Source organism: Lepidochelys kempii, chromosome 3, assembly GCF_965140265.1.
Source record: "Lepidochelys kempii isolate rLepKem1 chromosome 3, rLepKem1.hap2, whole genome shotgun sequence".
In the NCBI taxonomy this organism is placed as follows: domain Eukaryota; kingdom Metazoa; phylum Chordata; order Testudines; family Cheloniidae; genus Lepidochelys; species Lepidochelys kempii.
Genome location: NC_133258.1, coordinates 57123697 through 57148305, shown reverse-complemented (window position 1 = coordinate 57148305; position 24609 = coordinate 57123697). Strand labels below are relative to the sequence as shown.

At 39.7% G+C, this 24609-nt stretch overlaps 1 protein-coding gene across 43 annotated transcripts in view; it reads right to left on the bottom strand.

Moving 5' to 3' along the window:
• Positions 1–24609, bottom strand: part of RIMS1 (regulating synaptic membrane exocytosis 1) — a 507401-nt gene that overhangs the window by 47386 nt on the left and 435406 nt on the right. For 32 of the 43 annotated variants that reach the window (XM_073336446.1, XM_073336400.1, XM_073336415.1 and 29 more), the window contains one exon: positions 12501–12736. The exons of 10 other annotated variants lie outside the window; for them this stretch is intronic. In XM_073336446.1, coding sequence (XP_073192547.1) covers positions 12501–12736 — 236 coding nt within the window. Of the gene's footprint in view, positions 1–1787; positions 1859–12500; positions 12737–24609 lie in introns of those variants that run through there. One more of the 43 variants, XM_073336445.1, reaches the window with a different exon arrangement.

Below are 24609 nucleotides of genomic sequence, written 5' to 3'. Positions count from 1 at the left end.
ATTTTGCTTAGCCCAGCATTGTGAAAGTTCACACAGTAAAAAGCACTTAGTACAGTGAACACCAGAAACATATCTAAAATACAACCAGGCTGTGCCTGTCGCCTGGGCACCAATTTGAGGGAGGGAGAAAAAGCAAGGATTGTTCTCTTAGTTGTTTCAACTGAGTCACTTAATCTAGCCTGAGTTACTAGCTGTAAAATGGGGATAATACTTTCCTTCCTCACAGGGGCATTGTGAAGAGAAAATCCATTAAATGATTGTGAGGCATTCAAACACTACGGTGATGAGGGATACATAAGTAGCTATATCTAGTGAGGTTAGAAGAATCTGGTTCTAACATATGCTTATAGCATACCTCCCAACATGTAAAGTGGCTAAGTGGGACTGGTCCTGCCCCCAGGGGGGAGGTCCACGGGCGAGGGCATTGCACAGCAAGCTCACTGCACAGCAGTGGCTTCTGTGGCTCCTGTACTGCAGGGCAGGCTGGGCTTGGCTCTTCATTCCAGCTAATGAAACCTGGCCCCAGCACACAGGGTTGCAGCTCTGCTCACGTTTGGCTCAGCCCCCACAACAGGTTATGGGGGCAGCTGGGCCAAATTTGAGTGTTGCAACCTGGCACACAGAGTTGCAATGCCACTCACTCAAGTTTGGTCCAGCCATCAGGCTGTCAGGGAGGCTGAGCCAAACCTGAGCAGAGTTGTGACCCCCTGGCACCAGGGCTGTTGCAACACCCTAAGCAAGGAGCCAAGCCCAGCCAGCCTCATGGGACAAGCACTACTTCAACTGGGACAGTGAGTTTTGTGGGTCAAAGTGGAACAGTCCCTTGAAACCTGGAACTGTTGGGGAGGTCTGTCAGAGGCAGATGGCGACTGGGATTTATTTATAAAAAAGATAAGCCCCTCAGGATGGTTTCTCTAATGTATTCCTTCTTTTATCTATAAAAACAGATCTTGTAAAAAAGTGGTATTAGTATGTAACCAGAATAGGTCAATCCTATTGCATATTTACCTTGTCCGTTTATTTTCAGTACTAGGGCTTCAACATCATTGTTAATGTCACAGTGACTTTTCAGGTAGACTAACGAGAGATGAATGGGTTGCCAATGAAATCTCTCCCCACAACCCTGGCCCCAAGAGAGAGACAGGGCTGGCAGGGAGGAGATAAGACATCTGAGGAGCATTCTTAGGAAGAGTAATGATTGAAGTTTATCTACTTTCATATACAAATCCTAGATCACATCTTAATATAACTCATTGTTTCAGTTTGCCTGCAGACTCAGAGAGAGAGAGAGAGAGAGAACAGTTTGTGGCATCAAATCTACATTCAGCTAAAGAGCTATAAAGAGACCTCTGGTCAGTCAGTGGGGAGGTGAAAGCAAAACAAATCAAAACAGTGGCACCAGGGGTCCTCCCCTGGAAAAACTGAACAGGTACAATGAAAAAGATTTTCAGATATTATAAACAGGTCAGTAAAAATGATAGTCTATTTTGCATTTATCTGGAATTTTGTGCCAACTTGTGGCAAATTATGTCCTATTCTAATACTAGTATACACACACCAAAACCACAGGGCCCCAAATGCATTTAATATTCTCCAAAGACAAAAAACCCATATAAAAATGTTCAAAACCATTCAACATATTAATGTTAAGACACTACTTAAAACCAAAACAGTCTATCCTCATCTCTGTAAACAGCTGTGCTCATCTCATATCCTTAGCCATTTCCCCCTTATCCTGCACAATTCACAAAAACAAGCAAACTAAGCCATAGTGACAGTTGCCTCACCGAGCTCTAGCCCTTGCTTCCTCTCGGTGCTCCTTGTCAGACCATGTTCTGAGGCTGTGAGCCACCAAGAAGGGAACCGTAGAGGAGACAGCAGCACAGCACTGCACACCAGGCTGGAGGCTAGAGAAGCAGGTTTTACCTCATCCGTACTGACAACCTGAAGCTGTGTATCACAATGCCTTCTGCCAGTGACTGACCTGTCTTTTTCCTTCTTTTTTGGGGAAAACCAAAAATTTGAATCCAGCAAAATTAGCAGGAGAGTCCTAAATTCTTGGATTTCTGGTATATGTGGATTTCTCATGTACCATTGTCACATTCACAGCTTCTATTGTCTCTGTGCCTCAGAAAAATCTTCATTCCTGAAGTTTGGTTTCTGACATATCAATACTTACACATATATTAAACAGTATGATCTGGTAATTTTTCTATGAATAAAATAAACTGCATATTTTATAAACTCATAGAAAGGGGAAAAGTATCTATCGATGAGAATTAGATAGTATCAAAACATCCATCAAACAAGATAACCAGGCAGCAGAACACAACAAATATATATCTTTTAAAATTATAACAAGAGAGGAGGCTGTGCCTAGGAGTGCGTAAGGTTTAAATCCGGCCCTGGGTTTAAATGCAAAACAAACACTGCACTGGCACAGAATGGGTCTTATGCAGGTGCAACTTATATTGGTAACTTACTGGAGTAAGAGTAGCAGCCGTGTTAGTCTGTCTTCGCAAAAAGAAAAGGAGGACTTGTGGCGCCTTAGAGACTAATCAATTTATTTGAGCCGATGAAGTGAGCTGTAGCTCACGAAAGCTTATGCTCAAATAAATAACTTTGATATTATCTCAATACATCTTTTTATATTTACATGGTGTAGAATATGGGACCAAAGTATGAAAGGAGCTCACTGGTCAGATGATAAAGCAAATTATAGTCCTGGTTAAATAAAACTGAATGAAAATACAGCAAACATTACTAATAAGATCACTTTTTACTATATTTCATAAATGAATGAGAACTATTTTCCAGTGATTTAATTTTGACTGTTTGATAACAAAATAGAAACAGAACAGGAACAAAGTCCTTCCTTCCTTAAACAAATACATTTGAAATATTTTTAATTATAGTGCTGTTTTACATGCACTCAAACTCACAGACAAAATGATGACTATACTGTTTCACAGTAGTTTAATTTTCCTGACATTAAACTTGCATGAATTTTAAAACATAAATCAATTATAATTTGGTAATAACGAAAAATACAATGACTGGGATTCACTTTCTACAGGAATCTGTGTAAAAAAAACTGCAGGGGGGAAAAAGTGTTAATAAATACCACAGCAAATCAGTACTTTACTGTGATTCAACCAAGTGCAAAGCAACATCAAACTCAAAATTTATAGTTCAGGAAAAAGGAAAAGAATCATATGTAACACTAATTCAACAGAGCAGGCTGGACTTTGTTTGAAAATACTAACCCTTATTAGGAAATCTTTTGGAAGATGAGTAACTCAGACTGAATTATGTTTCTATTAAGGGTAGTGAATTCCTCAGCTAGATGGCAACAGCAAATAAAAAAGAACATGCTTACATTCACTCACTCGTTTCAAAGAATTAAGAATCATCACTAGAACAAAGTGTTCATCTCACAGAAATAAGCTGGTGTTGTGTTGAATTTGTGTTACCTTCCCTTCTTTTCTTTTTCTTTCAATATCGTTCTTCATCTGATGGTGGTGGGTTTTTTTTCCTCCTGCAGATGCATTTATGTGAGTTAAAGCAACATCTGAACGAAGGTTTTGTTCCTCTCAACAAAATATTCTTTACTATTTAGTCGTCAGGTTTAGAGACCCATTATGGACAGCTCTCCAAAGGCATCATCAGCATCCACTGCTGGTATTCTAGAAACATTTTTTTTTTCAGTTTAGTTGAAAAGGAAAACCCACACTGATGTCATGTCCTTTCCGCATTCTCTATACTTTCTTTTGCGGAATAGTGTAAACATCTTCAGAGATTTGCTTCAGTTATCTGAAATAGACTGAAAGGGCTAAGTCTGTGAAAATTAACAATAACTAGAGGAAGCAGGCTCCTGATATATTAAAGTGAGCTAAATGCTGGCTGAGAGCGGAAATGTTGAAGAAAGAGATACTACTCCTCAGGTTACCATGAATTATTCTACAAGTACACAGGATAATAAAGGTATATAGGGACGTTTTATGGCAGAAATTTGCATCCTCAGACTAACAAAATGGAGTTACACTAGGGTAGAGGAGTATATACGCTAGTATTAAACAGGCTTTCCTGCAGTGATGAGCAGACAACGCAAACAAGTACTTTGGAATTGCTCTTCTGTGCCATACGGGAAAATTAACCACAAATGAACTTTATAGACATGCTGGTCCAGGAGGGTTGTTTTATAGTTTGCAACTTCCAAGTAACTTTGTTTCTTGGAAGCCTTCCCAAATCTACTTTACTATCAAAACAGTCAAGATCTAACAATAACAAATCTGGCCAAATAAAAGATGACAGTGAAAGAGAACAAAAATATTAGAAATCTCATAAAAACACAGACTTGATGCCGTATCTTGTCAAACAGTAGAACAAAAGAAAATTAACTATCTCACTGCCTGGGCCACCAAATATTTCTGATACTGCTTGACAATTTGACATTTTTAATTAAAAGAAAACAATTTAAAAAAACCCTAATGATAACAAAATAACAAAATAACTAATGGACCCTAAAATAGAGGAAAGTTGTGGGTTTTATGTGTTCCTCTGCTAAGCAGGGTGAGCTTGTTCAGTACTTGGTTGGGAATTGGTCAAGGAAAAGCCATGATGCTGTGGTAATCGGTGTTTCTGATTAAGGAGGTAGCACTCTTCCTTTTGAGTCATTACTGAATTGACATCCTAGTAGAGAGGTAGGGAGTTTGGTGTGGGTGGAGTAGTGGAAAGGTTATGGGGTCACTTTGCTGTCAGAGTTTCTCGAGTCACTTGTGATCACTGAAGATGCAACAGCACTCTTAGCAAAGGACGGGATATTAGTCCATTTTTTCTTGCAAAATTCCAGTTTGGATAATTACATCGGCCTGCCTAGATCTCTTCTGTAATTTAAATTGGTTAGGGAAATCTTTTTCACTTTCAGTTTTAAACTCTTATTTATGGACCAGGACCCTATTGTGCTAGGCACTGTACAATCACAGAACAAAAGACATTCCCTGCCACAAAGAGCTTACAACCTAATTACAAGATGAGAGAACACATGGATACAGACAGACTGACAAGGGAGTACAAAGCAACAGTGGGACAATATTTGTTGGTGTGATAGACAGTGGTATTGGCACAAGGCTATTTGTGTGTCTGACAGTTGAATGGAACTCTGGCACTGATGGAACGTCCGAAGAATTTTAGAGCTTTATTAGATAAAATTCTTAATTAAATAATATTTAATTATTTCCAAAATATTAAATGCCTAAAATTTGTCCATAGTAATATCCTATCCGGCAGTCTCTTGGTATGCCACAACACAGCTGCCAAGATAGGTGAAACATTATCCATAGACCTTCTTTTCTGCCTGGAATGTTCTTTGTAGGTGTAATTTACACTCAGGCTGGCATGGTCACACATAAGGACTGTGAAAATGAAGTACTGGCATCATATTTTTCAGTGTCTGTTGTGAAAGTATGTGGCTCTAGGTTTGGAGGACTGCTGTCCTCTGCTTATTTACCTTTCAAGTGTTCCAACCACTCTTATTTTTACCATTGAAGATTAATGCCCGCTTGCAGTCAGTGAGTGACTGGGTATGCTATTGTCTTGTGCACCAATGGATGATTATAGACCATGCACACGTATTTACTGAATAGGTTTGCCTTTTCTAAATTTTACCCAACTTCAGTCATTCAACAAAGTAACCAGAGAATGACATCTGTATCCATGGGTCTCAGCATTATTTTCAGAAAGCAGTCTTGCTTGCCGATCAGCCAGATAAGCAGGAATTTCACATCAGCTTCTGTGACCATATATAGAAAACAACCACTGACGTAGCTTGCTGAACTGGATAGTGCAATATTATTAGGGGTGGACTGTTGGATTGGCCTCTGAAATTGACATGTTGGAAAACAAAGTTGAATTCCAGAGTATGTATGGGAATTCTCTTTATCCCTTAATTAAGGGAAACACTTCAGGTGACTACTCATGCTATGTGGTGCGGAAGGTTCTACTCATGCTGTGTGTTGGGGAAGACTAAAAGCTTATGGGGTAGAACTAGATCATATGATGCTCTAATGATATGTTCACAATGTAATTAGACACCCACGGCTGGCTGGTGCCAGCTAGCTTGCGGTTGCAGGGCTTAGGCTTGCAGGGCTGTTTAATTGCAGTGTACATAATTGGACTCAGGCTGCAGCCCGAGCTCTGGGACCCTCACATGTTGCAGAGTCCTAGAGCCCAGGCTCCACCTGAACCCGAATGTCTACACAATTAAACAGCCCCTTATGTCTAACAGTACTGTAGATGTACTCTAAGGGTACATCTACACTGCAACTGCGAGTGTGATTTGCAGCTTGTGTAGACATACCCATGCTAGTTGTACCCTATATAGCTTGCTAAAAACAGCAGCAAGGGTAAGACTGCCTGACTCCTCATTGAGTATGTACTAGCTTGTGTAACCAGTGCTGAAGCCCGTGCTGTGACATGCACACTGCCATTTTTAGCTAGCTAGAGTACAGCTATAATACACCTACACAAGCTGCAAACCTGCAGCTCTAATGTAGACATTCCCTCAAGTTTACTCAAGTCTTTTTGCTCACATCTGATAGTGACTTTTGAGGAAAATTATTCTCAATTGCAGAACAGTCTTAGGTTTGACTGAGCACACATGTATGCCTCACCTATGTCTGTTTCATGCCAGTATCTTAAGGCTATCCTGTATATATTCAGGTCTACAGAGTCTTTCTGTAGCAGTGTCTTCATTTTTGTCCAGAAAACATGTATACAAAGATTTTCACAGCTTTTGGTCTTCAGAAAATTCAGGATTACAGCTCCAACCCGCAGTACATCCTCCACATCAGGAGGACAGAAGATTCCTTTTTAAATAAGATCTGATTTATTTCTAGAGTGCAACTTTGCAAGCAGGAATAAGGACAATGGATAACTTTGGTTTTTATGACAAAATAACTCATCATGATTCCCTGCGATGTACTGCCATGATTCTTATATTTGGAGGTGCAGCTGCTCAGTACCTCAGACAAATCAGACTCCTAGGTGTCTCCACTTAGGCATTCTAATATAGAGGAATCCAGAAACTGGTCTTTTTAAAATAAAAATTGAATCTCATTGTTCTCCTCATGAACCTGTTTGGCAGGAGTGGAGGAGAATATGTGCTACGTTATATAAACCATTCAATTTAGTTTCTTCCATTTCTTGTTCTTGACCAGCAAGCATGCAGCTGTAACACATCGTCCCGATTCTTTAAATTCTTCCACAATAAACATTGCTTTGCCTCTCATGGATTATGGAGTAGCACAAAGAATGGCATTTTCTGCATTACACAATTTTCACGACATATTCATGGGCGAAAATAGGAACAAAGAGCGTATAGGCCTAATATTGGCCCTTTACAGGGGGTGAAGATCACTCTATATGTTTAAATAAACCTCTAAAAGATTTCTGAAATAGTTCTTTTGGTGAAATAAGTGCCATGGTTGGACTCATTAAAAGGTTTTATTGGATTTGGCACTTATGAGTAACATAGCCATTGCCAGTTCAAACCAGTAGAATCTTTATTCCATCACCATGACATCATGGTGTATTCTTTATAGGCCTGCTCCAACTCTCAATGAAGTCAATAGGAGTTATACTTACCTTAAAGGGGGTTGGATTAGGTATTAGGCACACACATGTCCATATAATCTATAAATTTTAAACAGGATGCTAGAAATTACTGCAGTATAAAGTGTTTGCATCAAGATCATCACTTTGACACATTTCAAATATTGAAAATGAGGCTAATGAAATATAGATAAAGGGACTGATTTTAAAGAGCAGGATACAACTTTAACTATAGCTGGGAAGTGCTATTGGCTCTCCCCCAACCCATGCATTCATGGGTTTTATTAAGTCTAGTCCAGGGTAAATTATCTCACACTATATAAACAGTACCTGAGGGTTGGTCCTCTTCAGCCTAACTCCTAGTATTTAGCCTAACTCAAGATCCTTTCTTCCCTCCCTCTGTGATGGGGAATGAGGGTATCTCAGTCTGCAAAGACTTAAGGCCTCCCCTTCTCCCTACTAAAAGGTCCACCAGCTATATCCAATGTCTTTCAGTTATATTTCTCTCTGGGCAACAGCCCTTTCAGCCATTGTCCTCAGGGGACACTGTATACAAGTAATGATGAACCAACCCCTTCAACATTATTTCTTAACATTAAAAATTCCTATTCACACTCCTTTTAACCTAAAATTGGGCCTCCATGATGCTGTGAGGAAGGCAAACACCCTGCCATTTTAGCACAGAATAACTCTTCTTTGATACCAAACACAGGTGATCTAGTCCGACAGATGCACAGCACCATGGAAACACAGCTTGACAATACCTCAAGTTTAGGGAGACTGGGGCAGAGATAGTGGCAACATGGCTGTGTAATGATCGTGAGGGCTTTAAAAGGTAGAGCTAGGGTTGGCAACCCTCCCAGATTGGCTGGGAGTCTACCGGAATCGGCATCAATCTCCCAGGGACTATTGTAAGCAATTCTGGAGATTTCAATAGGCTGCTAAAAGTCTGGTCGGTGGTGCAGAGGGGCTAAGGCAAGCTCCCTACCTGCCCTGGCTCCGTGCAGCTCCCGGAAGCCTCTGACATGTCCAGCTCCTAGGAACAGGGGCAGCCAGGGGTCTCCGCTGGCTGCCCCCGCCCTAAGCGCCAGCTCCGCAGCTCCCATTGGCTGGGAACTGTGGTCACTGGGAGCTGCAGGAGTGGTGCCTGAAGGCGTGGGATTAGAAACAAATTTATATGCAAGTCATGAGTAGTTTCTTAAGATTGCATATTCTCTGGTAAATAGCATAACCATTCTATTAAACTGACCTGAGTGGCACAGGAGAAGCTATTCAAATCTACTGATAAATCTTTACATATATTTATAATTATTTTTAATAAATGTGCATTTTTCAATTGGGTGATTACAGATCTACAGCATAAATGAATTTCTGACTTTTTTTTAGAAGGCTGCACAATATTAATGGTGATATAAATTTAGAACGTTTTGTGAAAAAGTCTATCTATTGAAGCTGATTTTCAAATATTAGTAACAGATAAATATTTATATATTTATTTTAAAGAGTCTAGTTTACATTACTAAATCAGCAACCTATACATTTTAATTTTAAATAGAGAAGTGAATAATGAGTTATAAAAGTATAACACAGGGATTGGTAACCTTTGGCTTGCGGCCCATCAGGGAAATCCACTGGCGGGCTGGGATGGTTTACCTGCAGCGTCCGCAGGTTCGGCCGATTGGAGCCCCCACTGGCCACGGTTCGCCATTCCAGGCCAATGGGGGCTGCAGGAAGTGGCAGCCAGCACATCCCTCAGCCTGCACGGCTTCCTGCAGCCCCCATTGGCCGGGGACAGCGAACCGCAGCCAGTGGGAACTGCAGTTGGCCGAACCTGTGGACACTGCAGATAAACAAACCGTCCCGGCCCGCCAGCAGATTTCCCTGATGCGCCACGTGCCAAAGGTTGCTGATCCCTGGTGTAGCAGGTCCAAAAATAAATTAAGGATGCTTCATGGATTTCTTTGTTTGGCTTGAATTACCCTATTTTCTCTAGACACATAGTAATTTTTTTATATACTGTATGACCCTACCTTTATTTAAACAATGTCACTCAAAATACATAAGTAAAGGATAGGTATATAGTCCTATAGGTAGTGATAAGCTCGATAAAGAGCTATATAGTTTTAATATATACATGCACTTAGGCATTAGAACAGCGTATCTTATACTTGAAGCTAGGGTTGATGGACTATCCAGGTAAGAAATAATTTAGGGACCAATACAGAACGGCTCACTCTCCTTGCAAATTCACTGAGATCTGCAGTGGTGCCACCCAGTTCACTCAAGCTCCTCAGGCTCTGTTTACTGAAATCCCTGCTTCCCCCATCCTCCGTGTGTGGCCTCAAATCCCTCTTCCTGGAGAGAAAATGTGACAACAATTCTGTGAGTTAGGAGTCAGAGTTTGAATACTTAGTCCCCTACTATGGGTTTTCCTTGGAAAGAGAGCATCAGGCCTTACACCTAGGTGCCTAAATTAATCCAATAAAATACAATTAATTCAACTCACTGGTTTCTGACATATATTTTACTGAAAGCACATAAAGTTATATTTCTGTACAGGCCTAAAAATTGTGTCCAAACAAGGGTCTTTGGGATTTTCACATTATTGCACTGTATACATTTAGACATTATTCTTCATTGTCCTTTCAGATTCAGGAAACCTGGAACTCCACTATTGAATTTTTTCAAAGGAATGTCAGCAATTCTGTCTACTAGGTCAATATTTGATTCCTGTCCTTTTGGAATGAGGTACTTTTTATTCTAATACTGAGTTTCTGTAGTGTTGGGAATATTTGGAGGAATCACAGGTAATAAACAGAATTTTCTTAGATTTTACCTTGCAGTAGAACTGTCTGAGTTTACAATTAGGGAAACTAAGAATCACATTAAACACTGTTTTAGGGCTGAAAGTACCACACAATCATATTTTTGCAAGCAAAAGTCACTGCAATCGTCTTCACTGCAGTGGAAGACATTGAGTGCTCTAAAGAATTATAGTATAACATGAGTCTCCTCAGGCTGAATTTAATATTATCTTTTAAAAACTTTACAAATTAAAAGCCTGATGCTATATTCCTGGCACACCTAAAACTCCAATTGATTTGAAATTTGAACTTGATTTGAACAAGATTCAAAGAGTTATTGTATACTTTACGGATAACAAAAATATCCAGAGTTACAAGTAATTAATGCATTAAAAAATCCTAAACAAACAAAAATAAACCCTATGGGAAGTGATATAAAACTTCAGAGTTCAGAGTTCAAGCCAATCTCTATAAGTATTAGGAATCAGAGCAAGACATTCATGGCAGGCAAATTACTCCACCTCTGCCTTCTGGGGAGTTTCCTGCACCCTTCTCTGGAGCAGCTTGTTCTGGCCACTGTCTAAAACAGAGTACCAGACTATTAGGTGGATCACAGGTCTAATCCAGTATGTTAATTCCTCTGTTCCTGTTTCATTGGGGGTTGAAGTTCAGAAGGAATGCAGTTTCAAACCACATTATATAAGCTTTAAATAAAAAAAATAATTATAAATAAAATTAAAATATGTAGCTCTTAATAAAGGGGGAATATATCAGCACAGACACTTTGAATACTGCCAGACCACTTTTAAATTTTAAATTACAGTATCTGATTTGGTAGATCTGAACTAATACGGTTTATTTTAAGTAACAATCTGTTTGCTACTTAGATTAATGAGACTGAGTGGTAATGACCCTTTTGCATTTCTGAGCAGCACAACATAGTATTAACATAACTTCTAATTCTGGACTTCAAATGATCCCATTAAAGTTATCACTTGACTCAAATGCATAATTTAGCATGCATGTTCAGTTTCAAAACATAAGACTAGAAGTAGATGAATATTTACATTTTTAATTGAAATCTCAATAAAAACAAACTTGCTTCTACTGCTCACAAAAGAGAAAAAGAAAAACAAGGAAAAGCAGAGACTTGATAATACAAATAAACAAAACTGATACTTACCTTCACTTTGGGATTATCCTAACTGTGTGATAGAAACACTACAGTATGCCTGGGTGCTGTGCTATTCTGAAGCTTTCCTTTCTGTTAGCAACAAAGGACATTAAGGGGCTTGATCCTATTCCTACTGAAGTCAATAGCAAAACTCAGCGAGTTCAGCAGGAGCAGGAGCAGGACTGGCGACCTTAAAACATTTCTTCCTTTTGCTTCTTTCTGTATGAGCTGTTTCCCCTTCGGGCCACACAGATACAAGGCTTTTAAGATTTCTGAAGTAGCAATAAAGAATTGGAACCCCTAAAGCGCATAATGAAGCACCATGCTGCACTCTAATTTATTTGAATTCACTGACCCCATTTTGCTGGTGTTGTTTTTAAATAGAAAACACTAGGTTTTCTCTTAATTGAGAAATAAGATGTAATCTCTTAAAAATAATATTAAACATGTTGGTACTACACCTACACCTTAAAATTATGCGCGTTATATAACTGACCTTTATATGCTGCAGGTTACAAGTCCTGCATTTGTACTGAATTGTTCTGTCAAAAAAGATTTTGTACATGCAGTATGTCATTCATGTCTAACCCATAAACTCTTGATACCCACATATGTCTCTTTGCATTTCCTTGCCTCATGTAAACAAGGCTTCTGAGAGATAAACACATTCATTCGTCAGGACAGAAAAGATTTATAATAGATATTTTTAAAACATTACTGTATGGATTCTTTGCCAAGTTTAGAAATCAGACAAAATTAAATGACTCAAAAACTCCTTCGGAGATGGAAAGAGCTTTTTCTCAGTGTACTACATTCTGACATACACATATGATTAGTCCATATCCCCTGGGTAAAGTATAAGCTTCAATATTTAAAGGGACCTGTTTTCAATTTGAGTATATTTCACTCACCTGTTTGGCTAAGTTGGGATGTGCTTCTGCTCCTTCGAGATACTATGGCAACCACTTTGGCACTGAGGCTGGATCGTCTTTTCTTTCCACCTGTTCCAACTGTCCCAACAGCAGTGTCTGATTGACTCCCATCATTATGTTCCAGTTTGTACATCTCTCCACTCACACTTGTGCTTTTTGTGATGGTTCTCCCTGAAGTCCCCATCCGTCTGCCTTGCATTTTAGGGGTAAACGTGCTATATTTACAAAGTAAAAACATTTAAATTAAGTCTATGTGTAATAGTGTCTCCAAAATGAAATGCATTTGATTAGCAAATTAATTCAACAGTCATTTTAAAGTAAAATCTTGTTATAACTCTGTTTATTTGGTATCCAAATATATAATTGATTTGACATCTCTCAAACGATATGCTCTCTAGATTGTAATCTATCCTTCACTTCTTCTACAAAAAAATAAACATGACGGTTCTTCAAAAAGGTAGAAACACAGAGATGTATCAATTACATGGAGTCTTGTCTATATATCCATTGAATATATACAGTGATACTCCAGTAATTTGACTTCCAACATAAACAAATATATGAAACAAAACACAGGTAGGTTAATATACATAAATTATAAGCATTGCTCGCAATGGACTGGGCTGTCACTAGATACAGAAGACTCTGCTACCTGCTACTCTTTACTAAAAGAGAAGAATAAATAACCAGACCCCCATTAAAATAACTCTATTCATTTTTATAAGGCAATGTATTCCAAGGACCTCAAAGGTCAATTGAGTAGCTTGCCAAATGTGACTGGTTCCCTTGTAAGCAAGGATGTAATTTATCTGAGTATCTTCTATGTCTTCCTATTCGTTTTCTCAAGTAAATGCAACAATCCTTCTATGGAGGAAAAAAATGTAGTCTTAAGAATGTCACAAATGAGTCAGATAAGGCAGGAGAGGTAATATCTTTTACTGGACCAACTTCTGTTGGTGGAACATACAAGCTTTTAAGCTTCACAGAGCTCTTCTTAGGGTCTGAGGAAGGAAACCAGTGTGTCTGAGCTAAATACAAGTGGACACAGATTGTTAACCATAAGGGGTTAAGATATGTTAGGGGAGACCATTTAAAACAAAGTGGGCAATTAGGGGTCAGCAAGCAGTGGGGTGTGTTACAAACTGTTGTAATGATCCATAAACCCAGTGTCTCTGCTGCATCCAGGATTTTTAATATCTAGCAGAGTTATGAATTAAGTTCCCAAGCTTGTCTTTTGAAGAGGTTGTGCAGGTTTCCTTTAAAGATGAGTACTGAGAGGTGAGATATGGGATGATCAATTTGTGAAAAGTGTTTGCCCACAGATGATATGGTGTTTTTGTCTTTTATCATTTTTCTATGAGTTCATTGGAGAGCATAATGATTGTCTGGTTTCACCCATATAGTTGTTGGGGCATTTGATGCTGGATGAGTCAGTTTTATTTGTCCACCAACCAATGGGTCTTTCACTAAATTAACTCAAAAAGCAAATCACATAGCCAGGTTTGTTTGTTTGTTTCATTTCCACTTGATAAAACAGCAAATACCTGTTTGAATTTGAGTGCTCTCTATTTATAAACCTCCTGTTTGATGCTGCAGACAAAGACTGGACAGAGCATTGGGAACTACACTCTAGGGAACAATCCCACTTTAGCAAAGGGACAAACTAAATTACTTAACGACAGATTTCAGAGTAGCAGCCGTGTTAGTCTGTATTCTCAAAAAGAAAAGGAGTACTTGTGGCACCTTAGAGACTAACCAATTGGTTAACACAAGGAAGAAAGGAGAGCAGCAGAATACAGACCCTGGACTTCAGAAAAGCAGACTTTGAGTCCCTCAGGGAACTGATGGGCAAGATCCCCTGGGAGAATAACATGAGGGGGAAAGGAGTCCAGGAGAACTGGCTGTATTTTAAAGAATCCTTATTGAGGTTACAGGGACAAACCATCCCAATGTGTAGAAAGAATAGTAAATATGGCAAGCGACCAGCTTGGCTTAACAGTGAAATCCTTGTTGCTCTTAAATACAAAAAAGAAGCTTACAAGAAGTGGAAGATTGGACAAATGACTAGGGATGAGTATAAAAATATTGCTCGGGCTTGCAGGAGTGAAATCAGGAAGGCCAAATCACACCTAGAGTTGCAGCTAGCAAGAGATGTTAAGAGTAACAAGAAGGGTTTCTTCAGGTATGTTAGCAACAAGAAGAAAGTCAAGGAAAGTGTGGGCCCCTTACTGAATGAGGGAGGCAACCCAGTGACAGAGGATGTGGAAAAAGCTAATGTACTCAATGCTTTTTTTGCCTCTGTCTTCACGAACAAGGTCAGCTCCCAGACTACTGCACTGGGCAGCACAGCATGGGGAGAAGGTGACCAGCCCTCTGTGGAGAAAGAAGTGGTTTGGGACTATTTAGAAAAGCTGGACGAGCACAAGTCCATGGGGCCAGATGCGTTGCATCTGAGAGTGCTAAAGGAGTTGGCGGCTGTGATTGCAGAGCCATTGGCTATTATCTTTGAAAACTCATGGCGATCGGGGGAGGTTCCAGATGACTGGAAAAAGGCTAATGTAGTGCCCATCTTTAAAAAAGGGAAGAAGGAGGATCCTGGGAACTACAGGCCAGTTAGCCTCACCTCGGTCCCTGGAAAGATCATGGAGCAGGTCCTCAAGGAATCAATTCTGAAGCACTTAGAGGAGAGGAAAGTGATCAGGAACAGTCAGCATGGATTCACCAAGGCAAGTCATGCCTGACTAATCTAATTGCCTTCTATGACGAGATAACTGGCTCTGTGGATGAAGGGAAAGCAGTGGATGTGTTGTTCCTTGACTTTAGCAAAGCTTTTGACACGGTCTCCCACAGTATTCTTGTCAGCAAGTTAAAGAAGTATGGGTTGGATGAATGGACTATACGGTGGATAGAAAGCTGGCTAGATTGTCGGGCTCAACGGGTAGTGATCAATGGCTCCATGTCTAGTTGGCAGCCGGTATCAAGTGGAGTGCCCCAGGGGTCGGTCCTGGGGCCGGTTTTGTTCAATATCTTCATAAATGATCTGGAGGATGGTGTGGATTGCACTCTCAGCAAATTTGCAGATGACACTAAACTGGGAGGAGTGGTAGATACGCGGGAGGGTAGGGATAGGATACAGAGGGACCTAGACAAATTGGAGGATTGGACCAAAAGAAATCTGATGAGGTTCAACAAGGACAAGTGCAGAGTCCTGCACTTAGGACGGAAGAATCCCATGCACCGCTACAGACTAGGGACCGAATGGCTCGGCAGCAATTCTGCAGAAAAGGAACTAGGGGTTACAGTGGACGAGAAGTTGGATATGAGTCAACAGTGTGTCCTTGTTGCCAAGAAGGCCAATGGCATTTTGGGCTGTATAAGTAGGGGCATTGCCAGCAGATCGAGGAACGTGATCGTTCCCCTCTATTCAACATTGGTGAGGCCTCATCTGGAGTACTGTGTCCAGTTTTGGGCCCCAGACTACAAGAAGGATGTGGATAAATTGGAGAGAGTCCAGCGAAGGGCAACAAAAATGATTAGGGGACTGGAACACATGACTTATGAGGAGAGGCTGAGGGAACTGGGGATGTTTAGTCTTCAGAAGAGAAGAATGAGGGGGGATTTGATAGCTGCTTTCAACTACCTGAAAGGGGGCTCCAAAGAGGATGGCTCTAGACTGTTCTCAGTTGTAGCAGATGACAGAACAAGGAGTAATGGTCTCAAGTTGCAGTGGGGGAGATTTAGGTTGGATATTAGGAAAAACTTTTTCACTCGGAGGGTGGTGAAACACTGGAATGCATTACCTAGGGAGGTGGTGGAATCTCCTTCTCTAGAAGTTTTTAAGGTCAGGCTTGACAAAGTCCTGGCTGGGATGATTTAGCCGGGGATTGGTCCTGCTTTGAGCAGGGAGTTGGACTAGATGACCTCCTGAGGTCCCTTCCAACCCTGATATTCTATGATTCTATGATGATTCTACTCCTTTTCTTTTTATAAATTACTTAATAAAGTCTAACATCTCAGATTCCTAATACTAGGTGTTACCTTATCTCTAATGGTAGTGCTAAATTGGCAATCATCCCCATATAGACCTGGAAATTTAAACTGCAGCTTGACCCACTTTATGTTTTGGAGTTGTTAAATTAGACTAACAGTCTGGGTTCTTGATCTTAGTTGTATCACTACTGATTAACTTTACTGCAATGTACAAACAAAACACAGTGGGATAAGTCTGAAGGATGGTTAATTGAGTATTTTATAATCTCCATTTTGAAATGGAAAGTGGAATTTATTGATGAACTGGACTTGCCAAGGCCTCCTCAGAAGTGATGACATACCAGCACCCTAAAGAAGAGGCTGATTAGGCAGCCTCCTTCAGATGGAGAGGTGGGCTTCTCTGCTTCACTTGGCAAAAAGTACAAGCAGTAAGATATAAGATAGACAAGAAAGTTTGTCAGGAGAGGAGTGAAGGGGGCTGGGCTGTGAAGAAGAGTCTTCCTCCTAGGTGGGGAGGACCTGAGTTTTGTGACTGCCTTGGTGTTTTCATGGATCTGGGCATCGTTAAGCCTTAATCCATTCTTCTCCAAAGAGTGATCATAGAGAAGTATAAAATAAATACAAATCTAGAGTGTTTTTATTGCCACATATCCAGGTTTGTTAATCTATCACAATATAAACAGCACACATAATAACCTCTGTCACTGTGAGATACAAGAAACAGGAAAAATAACATCTTGCAATATTTCTAAGAAAACTATTATTTTGTATAAAAGTGATTCTCTGTCTTCCCTATAAATATTTGTTTGATCACCTTTTATCACACAGCAGCTTGTTATTGTAAGCTTCAAAGAAGCTTTATGTGGAAACTAAAACATCTATACTCTTGTCTTAGACAATGTGCTATGCTGCATTGCAGTACTCAAGGAGACTTTTTAGTGGACTACCTGAGGCAAAAAGACCTTAATATAGGTCCACTTCTCCCCCTATGTAGCAAACCACTTTTGTTTTATATGGGAAGAACACATACATTCCGATATTTCCAATACAACATTGTTTTATATTTCTTCGTATGCTGCATGTAAAAACCTTAACAAATCTGAATCCTTAAGAACCTGCAGCAGTCATCAAGAAAACATTGTCCCTTTCAATTAAACTGTTCCCTTTTTCCAAAAACATCATTGCACAAAAAGATGTTGTACAAAAAGCATCAGAGAAAAGGATCTATGTACAAGATGTTACTACATTTATATTGTCTTCATGAAAGCATGTAGCAAACTATAAAATTCAATGGATTGAGTATTACTGACAAGAATTACGTTATTTTTAAGTAACTACTTCAATGAATATGTACCATTAAGTTAAATTTGCAAATAAGTGCTTGAATCTGCAAACTCTTACTCATTTGAGTAGTATTTACATATAGGAGAAGTTCTTCCAGTTTCAATGCAGGAGTTCAAACTTCTTGAATGAGTCAGAGTTTGGTGGATCTGGTATTCAGGAAGGACCTCTCAAATAAATTAATTTTAAAAGCCACATTTTCTAAAATAGACTCTGAATTTGTGCACCCAGTTTTATGTATAGTCAAATTGCAGCTGGTGCAAATAGGAAAATTAAGATAATTAATTACCTGATTTTTTAAATATAAATAATATTTGTCATTGAAAATCTAATAATTAGTTATCTGGATTCTATAATGCCTGCCTTCAAATGACTGCATGTGTACACTAGCAAAGACACAAGACTCCTGGATAGGAGACGAGACAAAAGACTCCTGGCTTTTCAATGGATTGTATACATCTAAATAAATAAAATTTAAAAATTACCTCAGGCATCTCCATGCTGTGGACTTCTCCATGGCCAAAACCAATCTCAACCTCATTAGGCCAATCTGATCAGGGTATGCACTTTTTGAGTTTACTGTTAGATCTATGCACTATAGTATGATGCATTACCACTGGATGTAAGGATGGGGCATTTAACACATGCATAGTGGTCCGCCATCACGGCACTTTTGAAATAGCTGGAAGGAGGATTCTAAGAGCATTGTGTCTCATAGTCAAAAAGAATGCATAAAACATTATCTCTTTGTATCCTATCAGCTCATGGGAATACAGATGTGGCTCAACCATGGATCCAACTCTCAACACAATTCTCAAGCTGTTTGGTAGATTGCATATTTCTCTGAGAACAAACAAATATTTTCTTTGAAAACGTTCCTTTGTATCAATCTAATCCTTTAGTTTAATTTGCTAATAATGGAACTTAGTTTTGTCAATGAATTTGTGTTACCAGCACTTTTAAAAAAATAAAATCACTTTTCTTTTTACCACAAGATCAGACTTTATAAACAATTAAATTTCCTGCAATATGGGGAGGGCACTCTTTATTAAGTCAGCACAATATGCCAAACTAATATTAATTCACCTAATGTGTAACCAGTGGTCAGTGGGTGTCCTCTTCTGTACCAAATTCACAGATGATGCAAATCTGTTACAGTTCCAAACCTACAGAGCCTGGTTTTTATCTGAAACTGTTGAGAGTCATGCATTCAGTACTGAGGTTATGTCTACACGGCAACTGGGGGCAACCTTGTACTCACTCAGCTCAAGCTGGCATGCTAAAATTGCAGTGTGAATTTCATGGCACTGGCAGAGACTCGGACTAGCCACCCTAGCTCAGACCCAGGGGATTGGGTGGGTGTGAGAGCCTGAGCTGCCACCCAAAATAGCAATTTTTAGGCCTCTAGTTTGGCTTGAGTTCATGAGAGTCTGTGTATTTGGGCTGGGAGGCATGCTCCCAGCTGCAGTGTAGCTACACCCTAAATGTCCCCAGTTCAAACCCTGGTGCTATCATAGATGAAGGCCATCATACTTGTACACAGATTCATTCTTTTCCTTTTTACCCCAGTCATGATGGTAGGCTCACATAACCAAAATATTACCTTTGTGGGTGTGGCATGAGATGAGAAATTCTCCCTCTTGCTCTCAATACCCAAGTAAACTGTTTTACAAGTATGCTGATTGCTTCATAAACTAAATACTCTACCTCACTTGCTTTTACTATTTTATTGCGAGATCAACCTCTTTATAATGACATCTATTTCACTGCAGTAAAATCTAACTTTTCAAAATATCTTACCTAACAGTCATATTTTATTTCATATAACACACACATTTTGTTCCCCTTTTCCTTCCCACAAATACTTCAATGCCAACTGAATGTGAATCAGGACTACCCAACCCATAGGAATACAGCAGCTAATGCATTCTTTGTATTTACTCTACATATACCAACCAATTCGAAATACTCTAATGAAAGTTACAAAATCCACTTAGAAACTTCTTTTGTGAACAGGGAATACAAATTAGGATTATCTCTAAGACTTCAATTATAGAACATGAAGGTAAGTGTATATTTTCTAGCTCTGTAACTGAAGGTTGCTAGGACAATTAGCACACTTTAGGAAAATGCTGCATAGCATTTGAAAGGTTATATTTGGAAGTTTTGAAACTTCATATTTAAACTTCATATTTAAAAAATATTGACAGTGTTAGACTGTCAATACTGTGGAGGAACCGTAGCAGGTTTGCCCTTTGTCTCCCCTAGCTCTCTTTTAAACTATTTCTCTCACAATATTTTCTGGGTACCTTAGCCCACTTCCTGGAGGAGATTTTGAAAGGTGCACTGGGGGAAAGTGGTGAGAGGATTAGTTGATCCATTTCAGTACGCCCACATCACACTGCCTGTACATTGTTTCAGTGTAAGCCATATTTTAAACCTTCTGAAAGACTAGTCTATTCCAACTTGTTCTTTGGATCATAGGCATCGTCTTTATGAGTTGCTGGGAGGTGCTTGACCCCTCGCTCCACCTCAGGCCCTGCCCCCACTCCACCCCTTCCGGCCCCTGCCTGGCCTCTTCCGCTCCACCTGGCCTCTGCTCCACCCCTCCCTGCCCCGTTCCATGCCCTCCCCCGAGCGTGCTCTGCCCTCTCTCCTCCCCCACAGCACCTCCTGCATTCTGCTAAACAGCGGATACGCAGCAGGCGAGAGGTGCAGGGGGGAGAGGCAGGAGCTGATCAGTGGGGCTGCTGGTGGATGGGAGGCACTGGGGGGAGGGAGGGAGAGGAGCTGATTGGGGGGCTGCTGGTAGGTAGTGAGCACCCACTATTTTTTTCCGTGGGTGCTCCAGCTCCGGAGCACACACGGAGTCGGCGCCTATGCTTTGTATGATTATCAACTGGCAAAGGACTTTTATGTGTGAACATTAAATGTTGTACGCATGTTCTAGGGCAGTGGTTCTCAAAGCCGGTCCGCCACTTGTTCAGGGAAAGCCCCTGGCGGGCTGGACAGGTTTGTTTACCTGCTGTGTCCGCAGGTTCGGCCTATCGTGGCTCCCACTGGCCGTGGTTTGCCACTCCAGGCCAATGGGGGCTGCAGGAAGGGCGGCCAGCATGTCCCTCGGCCCGCGCCGCTTCCCTCAGCCCCCATTGGTCTGGAGCAGCGAACCGTGGCCAGTGGGAGCCATGATCGGCCGAACCTGTGGACACGGCAGATAAAGAAATCGGTCCGGCCCATCAGGGGCTTTCCCTGCACAAGTGGTGGACCGGCTTTGAGAACCACTGTTCTAGGGTTCTTGTTCTTGGTTGAGGTTCTTGGTCACCAAAAAGTCACCAGGAGCTTTAACAATGCTCCCAAGTGCCAGATGAGGCTAGATATGAGATAGGCCCTATTGGCCTGTGGCAGAGAGCCAGCTCCTAGGCTACCATGATTACCTCAGGATCTCTTCTTTTTATTTTGTTTTTAAAAAGTAAATTTCTAGCCCTCATGGTTATAAAAGAAAGGACAGAGAATGTGAACCCAGTGTAACCAGTGCAATACTATCTGTCTGAGTCTGCAGACAGCCTGACTCTGACACAATAGTTCTGAGTAGTGTGATCTGCCCCACACATTCAAATAGGGTGTTAACTCCATGGCTCACTATACCAGGGTCCTGCCAACACTACCCCAGCAGAAACTAGTTTATGGCAGTGCAGCAGGCCTGGCTCATTTACCCACCCACACAGATATACCAAGGCTTCTAGGAGTCCATCTACTGCCCTTTATTGGGGAGAAGAGTGCCCAGTTGCCATATGTGGGGGCAAGAAGTGGCTCAATGTTCCTTGCTTTACTTTTCTGGGCGGGTGAACCTTTACCACTGCCATTTCATGTAGCCACAGTGCAGGGATGGGGCTATAGGGACAGAGCCATGGGGTAAACAAACATGAATCTTAAGATTTTTCAGGTTTTTTAGAGCAAGCCTACATATTTTTGTTACTACACTCCCACGATTTTTTGCTTTGATTTTTATGACTCATTATTATCTTTCCCTATAAAATCTATTATCATATAATTTCCTCTAATTCATAAAGAAATGTGACTTTATAATTTAGCAAATTTAAAGAGAAATCCTGTACATTTCTCATATATATATTTCCTAAACAATTCAAAACTTATAACTACATTTCCTAGTGACCTGTAAAAGCCTTATTAAAAACTGGGGTAGTTCCTCTTTTTGCTTCTTTGTGATATATAAAGAACATCAAAGGTTCTTCTTAAAGAGAAAAATTGGGTAAGTTTGGTGTTGGGGTTCTGCTTGTTTTATCTTAGAAATTTCAAGTCTTGTCTTCCTGGGCCGGCTGGAGGAATCTGTGGAGGTCTCAGGAGATGCATATTTATAAATTCTCACACCTTAACTACAGGGATTAGGTTACTGAATCTTTAACAGAGATGGCATTTGTCCAAAATATTTGTTAGTTATTGAAGCTAAATAAATGTTAACAAAAATAAACAAAAAAAACCAACAAATTTTTAAACAGTTCACTTAAAAATATCATCCCCTATCAATTGCTCATCTCTCACTCTCACGACTTTTGTGGTGTCAACCTTTCATTAAAACTCCATCATCATAGGCCTTGTCTGCATTAACCTATTTTTCCTAAAAATTCTCACTAGTATAATTCCACTGATGCTGTCCCACAGCTGCTGGGCCCCAATGCAGAACAGCTGTCAGAGTAGACTAGACAGAGACTAGTGGAGACAACGACATAAAGATACAGGACCCGAAGTTTTTCGGGCCAGATCCTCAGCTGCACCAGACCTCAACTCAGCACAGCTGAAAAGGGAGGGGAAAAGGTGGTTTGAAGCCTTTTTTGTGCTCTCTCAATACCTGGGCTAAATCAACCCCGACATTACTTACTATGACTGCAGAGCTGTTCTAAATTCTTCCAGCTTGCAATGGTCCCTTGCGGATCACTGGAGTGTAGTACTCTCTTGCTACATTGCTTGCTGCCATTGGCAGCAGAAAGGTGGTATACAGCTAGCTAGGAAAAGGTCAGAGTGACACAAACGAGTCTGTAGCTGGGACGAGACACACATAAACCCTCCTCCCCCCACCAATTTTGTTTTTGGAAATACATTTCCAGCCTTCTTTATACATCATAAGCAAAAAAAAAAAAAGCACAAGTGCAATTTTTTTCCTTTGTATGTCACCTTAATGCTTATATTAGATACGACTATACTGTGACCCTCCAAAGACTCAGCTGAACTATTTTCACACTAACATTTAAGCATGTACAGAATTCTTTTGCAGTACTGGAACATAAATTGGTAGATTCTGAAGTTAAGATGTCAATTCGGATTCAATTATCAAAGTGGAAATCTAACTGAATAGAGTTTTCCAGATTAACACAAGGGTAATGGAGATCAGAGTCTGGACCAATATACTCAGTTGATTTTCAGTGATATAAGTCACCTAACCTTCTCTTGAAGATTCTCTGAGCATCTTTTTCTCTGTAACTACTATTCCAGATGAACATCTTTACAGCACCAAGCTGAAGTTGTTTCTAATTATCACCATAGCAACACTGTTATCATTACTACAGTGGCTACAGCCATTCAGTATAATTAACAATGATTAAATATTGATTCACAAACAGTATTAACAAACTAAAAATCATGAATGTGTACACTAATTCCAGTTTCAGATAATTTAACCGTATTTCTGTATTATGGACAGAACTTCCGTGTTTTGAAAATCTTGGTATTTTACTATGTAATAACTTAATTTCATACCTTTTATTAAAAAGCCACCCATAGTAGATGTAAAAAATGATAGTTTTCCTAATTACATAAAATCCTGTATTCAAGCCATCACATATACTAGGATTTCTTTGGATTTGCATATTACTTACTTTAAAAACACTGGACCTCAGACATCCTGAAACACTGATTTTTTAGTAATAGTTTTTGCACTTTACATGACGAAAGAATGAAGGTGAATGAATGAAATAAGTAGTATCTGTATCTTAATTTGTAACCATTTTTGGTTGAGTCTAGTTCTTTGATTTGTACTTTTATGTGCCTTTTTTAGATTGTTATTTATATGAATAATTAATAAGGCTTACATAGAAATGTAAATTAAAATATAGGTTTAATGACAGATAACTGACTTAAATATTTATTATATTTTACCCACCACATGTAGAAACAAACCATTTTTAACTAGACCAAAAAATAACTAATTTTGTTTTATTGTTTATTTTTTTAAAAACATTTTAACATTGAAAACTAAGGGTCTGATTCTTCTTCTACTGAAATGGAATAACGAAACTCCCATTGACTTCAATGAAAACAGGATAGGGCCCTAAATTCAAACCATATGAGTTGTCCTCCAGCTCTATGCACTCCTGACAGATTATTAAATTCTAATCATATTGTGTGCCAAAAAGGAGCAGAAAGTTTACTTTATGAATGAAAAACAGCTTTAATTATAATCTGCCAAAATAATAATTTATGTAACTAAAATGGATTGTAAGTAAAATGACAACCCTACCAAACTCCAGTAAATTAACTTTGTATTTCAATAGCCAGAAGCAAATATGAAAACAGTACTTTTGCAATCTGTTGTATTTATTTGTACTTCACTGGTATTTCATTCATTCACCTGAATGAAGAATGAACCATGAGGACTCAAATATCTATTCAAAGAGTAGTATGTTCTTAACCAACTGGCATAAAAAATAACCATTAAGTAAATCCTGCAAAGAGAACACTGAAC